This window comes from Geotrypetes seraphini, chromosome 1, assembly GCF_902459505.1.
Source record: "Geotrypetes seraphini chromosome 1, aGeoSer1.1, whole genome shotgun sequence".
Taxonomy (NCBI): Eukaryota; Metazoa; Chordata; class Amphibia; order Gymnophiona; family Dermophiidae; genus Geotrypetes; species Geotrypetes seraphini.
In genome coordinates this window covers 521,897,493-521,908,095 of record NC_047084.1, presented here as the reverse complement: position 1 = coordinate 521,908,095, position 10,603 = coordinate 521,897,493, and the positions used below count along the sequence as shown (strand labels likewise).

The 10,603-nt window shown below is 40.6% G+C and overlaps 1 protein-coding gene across 1 annotated transcript; it reads left to right on the top strand.

Moving 5' to 3' along the window:
• Positions 1–4,244: 4,244 nt before the first annotated feature.
• On the top strand, positions 4,245–6,923 carry TEX43 (testis expressed 43). Its single transcript, XM_033959188.1, has 3 exons — positions 4,245–4,381; positions 6,201–6,309; positions 6,407–6,923. The coding sequence occupies exons 1-3, from the start codon at positions 4,347–4,349 to the stop codon at positions 6,620–6,622; spliced, it is 360 nt and encodes a 119-aa protein (XP_033815079.1). The 5' UTR covers positions 4,245–4,346; the 3' UTR covers positions 6,623–6,923.
• The last annotated feature ends 3,680 nt before the right edge of the window (positions 6,924–10,603 follow it).

The following is a 10,603-nucleotide window of genomic DNA, read 5'->3' as shown; positions in this document are numbered from 1 at the left end:
GACTGATGATCAATTAAACAATCTCTAACTCAGGTTTGTTACCAATAGAGCGAGCATTTTAAATAACTTGGTACAGGAAAAACTTCAGGTTCCTTAATTTAGGGATCCTTTTACTAAGCTGCGGTAGCATTTTTACCACGCATTGCAGATTAGCGCGTGCTGCCCCCACGCTACATGGAAAAACTAACGCCAGCTCAATGGAGGCGTTAGCATCTAGCGCGCACTAAAACTGCTAGCACAGCTTTGTAAAAGGAGTTTGGTGAGAGTAATTTAACAAATCTTTTATGAATATTTTGAATTAGGTATTCTTTCTCATGATAATCTTTCTTATGATTATTTATGAGCACCTCAATAGTATTAGGATAATACCATGTACCCCATAACATTACTTTGATTCATTTACATTTGATGAATTTGTTAAAGATGTTAATAGAGGTAGAAAACCACATGTCGCCAAACTATTCTTTACAAAAAGTCCACTCAATAGTAGAACAAGAATATACATTCTCAACTTATCCATTATGCTAAAGATCTTCTAAATATCATAAATAAATAATAAAATTAACCTAATTACACCCAAAGTTACACATGAAGGGACACACAAAGGAGCATGACCTGTCTCAGGAGCAGGTCTGTTTTACAGCATCCTGATTTGATGTCACTTCCAGTTACCATGGGAACAGATCTGTTCCTGCCTCCTCAGATGTTAAAAACAGCAAAATGGGAAAATAAAAATTACTTGCAAAGTCAGTAGTTCAAACCACAGTTGCACAGTAAGTAGTGGCAGAAATGATAACACCTCGGGAGCAGGTCTCCATTTCAGCGTCCTGGTTCGATGTCACATCTGGTTACTATGGGAATGGATCTGTTCCTGCCTCCTCAGTTCAATGTTAAAACAGCAAGGTAGAAAAACTAAAAATTACTTGCAAAATCAGTAGTTTATTTTAAACCACACTTGCAAAGTAAGTAGTGGCTGAAATGATAACACCTCAGGAGCAGGTCTGCTTTTCGGCGTCCTGGTTCAATGTCACTTCTGGTTACCATGAGAACAGACCTGTTCTTGCCTCCTCAAAGCAGCAGAGAGAAATGTTCCCCCCTCCTGCCAACACTCCCCCCCCCCCACACACACACACACAGGAGGAGGATTGCCCACTCCCTCAAACCCACTGGAGTCCCTCGCTGCCCCCTGAAAATGCCCCAACACCCATGACAGCCACCCTCCCCCCCCCCCCCCGACTCTCCTGGCAGGAGGGATGTCAACTCTCTTCTGCCACCAGGGTTCCCTGAGAGCTCCCCCTGTCACTCCCTGTAGGAGGGATGCCCACTGCCAGGGTCCCCCCATGACAACCCCCAACAACCTAGACAACCCTCCCAACACTCCCAGCAGGAGGAATGCCCACTCCCTCCCTGCTGGGGTTTCCCACCCCCATCCCTGTCCCTACTACACTATGGCAAAGGCTGGCCAGAGGGATACCTACTCCAGCTGGCCAGCAGGCCCGCCTCTTCAAAATGGCAGGCCTTCCCCTTGCCAGTGCATCCTGGGATGCACCAGAGAGGGGCTTAAGGCTCTGATTGGTCCAGGCACCTAAGGCCTCTCCCAAAGCTCAGACCCTGCCGGAAAGTTTTGCCTGCAAATGTGGCACAGTGAGGTTAGGGAATCATCCAGCAATGATAGAGAATCACCTGCAGTGCTCCTTTAAATATTAATGAGAACATTTTGCTACCAAGTGCAGACAGAAAATTTTGCAATACTAATTGTCAACAGTCCAGCACTTTACCCTTTGTTCTAGCACACCTCTCCTTCAGCTGTTGTTTTTGGGGGGATTTTTAATTTATTTTTTTTTAGTCCATTCTCTTCAATATTGTATGATCTGCATGCTTACATTAAGGAGAAAAAATAATCATGAACCCCTTATTAACATTGACTGTAGAAGAATGAGCTAACCTTTTACATAACATAACATAACTTTATTTTTCTATATCGCCTCAATCAAAAGAATTCTATGCGGTTTACACAAAAGAGAAAACTGGTCAATCAGCGAAATACAAAATATTAATGTTAAGAATACAGCATATTAACTAAAAAGACAATAAAAATATTTAAGTTAATGCAGTAAAATTATTATGTTGAGAATAAAACCTCGAATTAGGAGAAAAATTTATCAAATAGTACTGTCTTAATTTCTTATCAGAAGGCGCCGTACAACAACATGGCTCCGCTAATATAGTTACCCAACCAGGACTGTTGTTTACTTGCTTGAAATGCGAGCATCCTGTCTAAGAAAGACCTAAATTTACAGCAAATATGCAAATAAGTTACCAATTCCTGGTTACCCTCATGAGGTTATATAGCACAAAATGAGATAAAAGGTAGTCTAGTTTTCTGCATACATCTCTGCATCTGAATTGAATAGCTAATATCTTCATTGCAATGGGATTTAAAATAATAGTGCACTGATGTCAGAGTAAGCCTTTCTACACAGATACGCTGTAGCTTGTGCAGAAAACTAATTTTAACATAGGGCATCCAATGTAGTGCACAAAATTCTGTGCAAAAATCTAGCTAAACTGTGTACAAAGGCTAGCACATTTTATTACACTGGCCCATGTGTTAGGCAATGCTTTCATTCATAGCTACCTAGGGGATTTTATCCCCTTTTAACCCAGATGCTACTTTTGTCTTTCTCAATCATAGCAGCGACAGTCATCATTCAGACATCCTAGAATGGAGCTCCCTCCAGAATCAGGTACATGCACATTTTTTCCTAAGCCATATTAACTTTATTTGGCCATTTGGCTGCTCAATTTCCCAGTCCTGCAAGGTCATGTCTACTCCCACTCTTTCCAATCTTTTACCCTGTTCCCAGATCACAATAGGACATTGCCTTCTATCCCAGAGCTTTTGGGATTTCTCAGGAGTCTCTAATGAGACTTTGTCAAACAATTTCAGAAAATCCCAATCAAAGAACACTCATTTGGTCTCTGGAGGAAGATATAATCAGGGCTGGCCTGGGTTTAAGCATAGGCAACCTAAACACATGCCTAGGGTGACAAATTCTGAAGATGCCCAAAAGCTGGAGCTTGGGAGCCTGCTCGAATTATCTGGGGTATCCCTCTCCATTGGTCCTCTGCAAAAGGGTACCAAAATCTTAAATCCAGCTCTGCGTTTAATGGTTTGTTTGATATGATGTGTTCTAATACCTTACAAAATAAACAGAAATCTATAGCTAGAATGTTTAAACTTTAAACCATTAAGCAGTTTGGTATTATTTTATTGATGTCTGAATGCAATGCCTTCTCCTGAGGTATCTCCTACGATGATTTATTAGTCACTCTTCACAATAAAAACGTATAAATACAAAGTTGAATCCAAGTTTATAGTCCACATATAATTGTCCTACCAGACCCTACACGATCCGTGTTTCAGTGAACATGCCTTCCTCAGGGGTCCGATTGATATAGGAATCACAGATAAAAATGTAGACTAAAAACAGTATACGTGTCTTTGAGCAGATAACCAAATAGGCTGTAGTACAAATAGAGTGGCGCAAAACAGCCTATTTGGTTATCTGCTCAAAGACATGTATAGTCTACATTTTTATCTGTGATTCCTATATCAATCGGACCCCTGAGGAAGGCACGTTCACTGAAACACTGATCGTGTAGGGTCCAGTAGGACAATTATATGTGGACTATAAACTTGGATTCAACTTTGTGTGAAGAGTGACTAATAAATAATCTTTCAGAAAGAACATCCACATCCACAGTTGTTGTTTTTTTTGTTCTCATCGTTTGTATTGTTTATACTGTGGAATATTGGGTCTTCTTTCAGTTTTTTTTTGTTGTATCTCCTACGATAACAAGTTTGTGAAGTTCTGCAGCACTTATGGTTGTTTTTTCCCTTCGACTCTACTCAGCTTGCAAGATTACACAAGTTCATTGTCCCAATGATGCATAGATTATTTGAACTATATCATGTTTAGAGACCATTTTGCCTAGCTGAATACAAATTTGAAATATTTAAAGGGAACCAAGCTCGTTAGAAATTATACATTTATTAAAATAATGAACTTTCCGTAGCGCTACAATTTTTCCATGGTTAATGTTTGTTAATTATTTGTTTCTTAACATTAAATATGAATACTTGAACTAAAACCTCTGCAATAATTTTGTGCACTTTTGGTTTTCGGTTATCAACCTCTGAACAAGTACAACCGGCCCAACGCTGTCTGAGCAGCGAGTCAAGCGCTGACTCAGCTGAGAGCGAGATGACGTCACAACGCTAGAGACGGGTAAAGGGGAGCCGTCTGATCTCGCGGCAGAGGAGAAGCTGGGAAGAGAGAGCGATGGTTACTGTAGGAACTAACACCGACCTGCAGGGGTAAGTAGACCCTCTCCTCTGGTGAAATATCGCACGTGACCTGAGACCTCCTCCAACGTGCTGCTGGGGGAGTTCAGCTGATTCAGCGCTAGGCGTCTCTGGGTTATTACTGGGCAACTGGGTCCCGCGCACGCAGGTGTGGAAGGGCGTGCGGGTGTACGTATTCGCGCTTCTCATTGTAGGCATTTTTGTATGGGTTGTACGAGGTTGGAGCTCGATATGTGAAGGTCACAATCAGCATTAGGTGAACCTTCAACGTTGCGGCTCTAGACCCTATCTATTTAGTATTGTCTTTCCAGTGGTAGTTCAAAACGGTTATTTTCAGGTGCAGAGAGCTTACATTTTGTTTGTACATAGGCAGTGGAAGATTAAGTGATTTGCCCAAGGTGACAGTCAGTGTTAGTGGGACTGGAACCCTGGTATGGACTCCTCTCCCCAGCATTTCCTCCTCCTTTCCTACACTTCTAACTTCCCTAGTTGTCCAGCATCTCATCTCTCCTCTCTTCCCCTTGCCATAGGCCCATCAGCTCACCTATTCCCTATGTATCTAGTAACTTCCCTTTCCTTCTGCACTCCAGATTCTAGCATCTCCCCCTCCATGGCACCTCATTCTTTTCCTGTCCTGAGTTGACCCCATTGTCTCCCCTCCCCTTCCTCCTCCTGCTTCCTAAATGTCTAGCATCTATCTCTCTTCTCAACCCTCTCCCTGAATATACATCCAGTATCTCCCTTTCTCTCCCCCTCCAAAACTTTGTACAATATCTCTTCTCTTCCCTGTCTCCACCATATCCAGCATCTCTCCCAGCTTCCACTTATCCTTTCCAAATCAAATTTGTTGTCTAAAGCTTTTATGTTCATTAATACAGGGGTGTAGCCAGTTGATTGTGGGTGTACCTGAGCCCAAGGTGGGCAGGCATGGAATTTATCGCCCCTCCAATGACTCCACTTTACTGTCCATAGCCCCCCACAAGTAAATTCAAAATATTTAATATCTGATCTGTTAGGGGAACCCCACCAGCTGAAAATGTCCTCTTCTGGCAGGCAGCACTCTTCCAAATGGCAACTGGCAGCATTTGCCTTGAGTTGACGCTACTGCTGGCAGGCTGTGCATGCATGAAAACTGAGCATCTGCAGAGGGGCTGGTGTCAGCATCAGCTTGATGCAAGTGCTAGCACCTGCTGTTTGAAAGAGCACCTGTTGCCCAAGGAGGATGAAGTCCTCAGCTGGTGAGGTTTAGGGATTCTCACTAGTCTCAACAAGAGTTCCATAATTATGGGTGGGTCTGAATCTAAATTGGATGGGCCCTCGCCCAACAGGCCTACCCGTGGATACGTAACTGGTTAATTAAAAGTCATCACGATGTGGGCTATTTATTTTTTGCCATACTGGTGCCATGCTGCAGATGCCCCACCTCCATATTGTCACTTAATGGTTGGTCCATCCTCTGGATCCATAATTGTCCAAGAGGTTTAATGATAATCTGGTCCTGAGTTTACTCTGACCCCATTGCATGATCAAATGTGTAGTTGTGCTTTCCTAGTTTCAGTTCCTTAAAAAAAAAAAAAAAAAATGCTATAAAATTTGCAAGTAAAAAAACAAAACAAAAACGAGCTGCATGCAATAGGGTTAAGTCAGAACTGAATCAATCCTGTCAGAAAAGTGTGGGATCAATTGAAAACTTGACGGCCCTTGCATTATCTAACTGTGTAGCAAGCAGCATGTTAAAAATGCTTAGCAGCAGTAGCAGTAATGTGTACTCAGTGTCACCATGGCAGGCGGAAGGAGAGTCTCTTTCATACTTTCATTTATTTCTCAACAGATATGTTCACACCCATGTGCCCATCTGGTCACAGCGTCATCCAATAGTCCCCAAGCGGTATGTCATGGCATGGAAGCAAGACATGGAGAACAGGAAACTTTTATTAAAGGTAGCCACTAGCTCCAAATCCCAGAGAAGCTTGCATGTTTCTGTTTTTTCTCTATTTCACCTGCACAAGTATTAAGAAGTGCACCTTCTTTCCATAGACTGCGGCACATGTTCAGCTACATACAGGTCCAGAAGAAGAAAGTTTATTTTTGGAGAACAAAGAAAGGTTGTGCCACGGGGAGGACAGAGAGAGTATCTTGAAGAAGAGAACAAAGCATCAATTCTCATTGATGAATATACCATTACATTCTCATTTTTCAAGGCATATCAGTGCTTTGATCAACTGGAAATGCAGGCTGAAAAGACCTACTTAACTTTCATAGGTACCAAATGGCAAAATGTGGGATGAATCTCCTTTTAGGATTAGAAATAGAAAAAAATAAGATGTAGTACATATCAGTAACATATTATTTAATTTTTAATGTTATTGCAGAAGTGTATTTTTAAATTGGTCAGATTTTATTACTATAACATATTCATGAACTAAAAAAATTAAAATACTGTTGCAGGAAAATAGAGGCCGTTAATTCTTCCTAGCAGCCAGAAAGAAGCACATTCTGCAAGAAAGTGCATGGAATGCTGAAAAAATAAAATTTGTAGCTTCTGCACTACTAATTTGTTTTCTGTGTTCTGTCATCTAAATATATATCAGGGTTCTTCAAAAAGTTTCCGCACTTTCATATTTCTGCGGGAAATGGTTGGGGTGGGAGAAGTGATAAGAGGACATGTCATAGAATGTCATGTGACTAGTCAGTCAGGCAAGCCAGCTCACCTTGCAGGTAGTGATGTGGTTTGCTTTTGATATATTTAACAAATAATATTTAAAAAAAATAGAAGTGCAGAAACTTTTTTATATGCACACACAGGGTGGGCCAAAAGTGGATATGCAGTATTTATTCATTATTTCTTTTTATTTTACAGGTGTCACAAATAACATTTTTGTGAAGTTTTTTGTATCAGTTACATCATTTCATTTTTACTTGATTATTGTTCAGAAGTGTATTATACCTATACATAAATTTAGAATCAGCAATTATGGTAGTGTTCAATAATAGTAATTACAGCCTGCATGCTGTAACCGGTGCCATGGTCGGCGGTCACCATAAAAGATAAACACACTGAGCACAAACACATTCATTTTGGGGGAAATCTCACCCCTCCCCCCCCCCCCCGAAGATAAACCATTTTTCATTTTTGAAAATGGGCATGTTTTGGTACTGGATTTTTGTGAATGATCCGTAAAACATCTAAACTCATATCAAAAGTGGTCCTCCACATGTTGCAGTTCCATGTGTAATATTGACATGATTCTAGAAGCTTAATACATAAATGCTTCTTGTGCTTCTGACTCGCCCATGCCTATCTCCTTTACATGCCTCCTTGAAGTTATGCATTATACATTTTGAGTACTTTGTTTATAGAAAAGCAACTAAGTTTGGCTATGTGTGTAACTGCAAATTATTGCTATGGCCAACTATTGCCTAATTTACCAATTAAGTTATGTATGTAACTGCCAGTATACTTTAACCTACACATGTAATTTTGTGCACTACGCCAGATTCTGTAAATGATGACTAAAGTTAGGTACCTAGATCGGCACACCTAACAATTTTCTTAATTGGTTTAATTGACACTGAAAAAGTGCCATTAAAAACAATTTTAAATTTTTTTAAAAAATTAATTATCTGGTGGATACCTACCACTTTGGAGGTAGGTATCTACACCTAGGTGCCTACCAGCAAGTAGGTATGGTTAGGGTCAGATTCAGAGTGGATTTTGGGCATGATTTGACTTAGGTGCACTCATTTAGGCCAAGAAAACCGTGGTCTAAATAGCAGTGCACCTAAGGTTTCAATGCCTACTAGCACTTAAGACCACTTAGGCACCACTAGGCACAATTCTATAAATGGCGCTAACAGGATGAAGTGGAATGAATCTGTATAAACAATATTTTAAAATAATTATTATTACAGTGTTAGGGAATGGTTTAGGTTTCTCAATGGATCTGACTAAGCATTTCAGCATAATTTATTATGAAATTATGAATGTGGAGGGGCATAATCGAAAGAGACGTCTAAGTCCGTTACCGTCCAACTCACAAGTCATCCAAAGTAAAAAATAGCTTAGGACACATTTTCGAAAAATCCATTCAAAAATTTTTTTGCTTCAATAATTGTCTAACTATACATCCTGCCGATCTGATCGTCCAAGTCGCTAAATCGTCCATCTTTATACCACATTTCCGTCCAACTTTTTGTCCAAGTCAAAAACGCCTAGAACAAGCCCTGTTGGACGTGGGAGAGGTCTGCAAAGTGATGGACTGAACACTCAGACATGGCACCTAAATAGTGAGGTACCTTACAGGGCACTGCTGTGAACTTCAAAAAAAGGGTGCCATGTCGTCTTCTCACTACAGCTCCCTTATAGGTCATGGTGAGCCCCCCAAACCACCTCCAGAATCCCCTAGACCTACTTATCTACCATTCCAATAGCCCTTATGGATGCAGGCGCCACTTATATGCCAGTACAAAAGGGTTTTGGGGGTGTATAGGGGAGTGCACATGTTTAAGTATCAATGCAGTGATTAAAGGGGCTTATGGGCAAGGGTCCTCCTCTCCATGAGTCCTAACCCACCCCCAAGATGACTTAAACTGCCTCTGTGCTGGACGACTAGGCTTTTTATGAGGGTGTGGGAGGGTCGGGAATAACTGGGGTAGTGTGTGTGGGTCTATTTTATATGCTTTCAGTGCTTATCTGGTGACTTTAGGTGGGCTTTTGTGACTTAGACCATGTCTAAGTCACAACATTCAAGTTCTGTCGATCCTGTGCTGTATAACTTTCGGTTATACATGATGTACGACTAAGTCTAAGATGGCCCACGTCCCGCCCAACTCCCGCCCTCAACACTCCTGAAATGCCCCATTTAGCTTTGGTCGTTCAGCGGCACTATGAAGGCCTAAGTCGTTTAGAAATACGTCCAAAACCCATTTTTAGTATCGGCAGTTGGACGTATTTGGGAAATGTTTGTCCAAGTGCCGACTTTTGGACGTTTTTCTCTTTCGATTATGAGCCCCATAATGTTTTAAGGAGGGATTACCTGTATGATTTAAGATTGTGATCCACCTTGAGCCTTGTGGTAAAGTGGAATAAAATTGTTGAGATTGGATTAAATGAGATGAAGTTAGGATATTACATTAACTATTGTTTACATTCCAGCAACACTAACACTAGTTCAAGACAGATTACAAAACTAGAAAACCATCCCAAAAGACTGGGAATTACAATACACTGTATTAAATACAATAAAAACATTAACCAGTTAAACAATTCATTTGATATGAAAACATAAACATTTTAAGCTTTTACATCTAAGTAGAAATTATGCACTTTCTGCATAAAATAGATGTAATACTTTTACAAAAGACAGCATAATAAATTACGGAAGTAACTCAAATAAGTATATTATTCCAAAATGTTGCTGCTTGATACAAGAATAATATTTTTTTAAAAGGTGTTTTTTAAATTTTATTTTATACCCTTATGGTAAGGAAAAGCCAACTTCAGAAAATTATGAGTTTTGTATTTAGAGTGGAAGATCCCAACTAAATAAAACATAGGCCAGAGCAACTGAGCTTTTAAAAAATCCTGGACTTGGTAGGCAGACAATGAAGTAGAGAATGACACAGTGACAAAATTCATTACCGTTCCCATCCCCGCGGATAACCGCGGGAAGCCATCTTCATGTCATTCTTTAAGGAGAGAGGGAAGAATCGGAGTACAATTGGCCACAACCACTGACCCTCAAGCTTTGCTGTGAAGAATGCTGGTGTAGAAGGACTGAGGTTGAAATAGACACTAGAAAATGACATGGGATTATTTCCCACGGTTATCCGCAGGGACGGGAACGGTGATGAATTTTGCCACCGTGTCATTCTCTACAATGAAGTTGAACATAATAAGAAGTAATTCTGTCAAATTTCTTAAGGGAGTATATCAACTGAATTGCCGTAGTTTATACAGTTTGCATACAAAACTTTGGAGCATCCATGATAGACTATATCCTAACTTTATCTGGTTGGTGGTCTGAACCTAGCTGCTAACCAGATAATCTCTGGCTCTGCCCACAGACCATAACGGATTGAAACAGAGAAGAAGTGGCTATCCTCTATTTCCCCTGTTGTATGCATAAAAAAAGAAGGTTTTAGAGGGGAGTATTGTACTCAAGATCAGTACCTGAGTTAAAGGCTAAAGAGAAAACTTTCCTGCAGGAAAAGGGAGAAGAGAGGAGTCTTTCA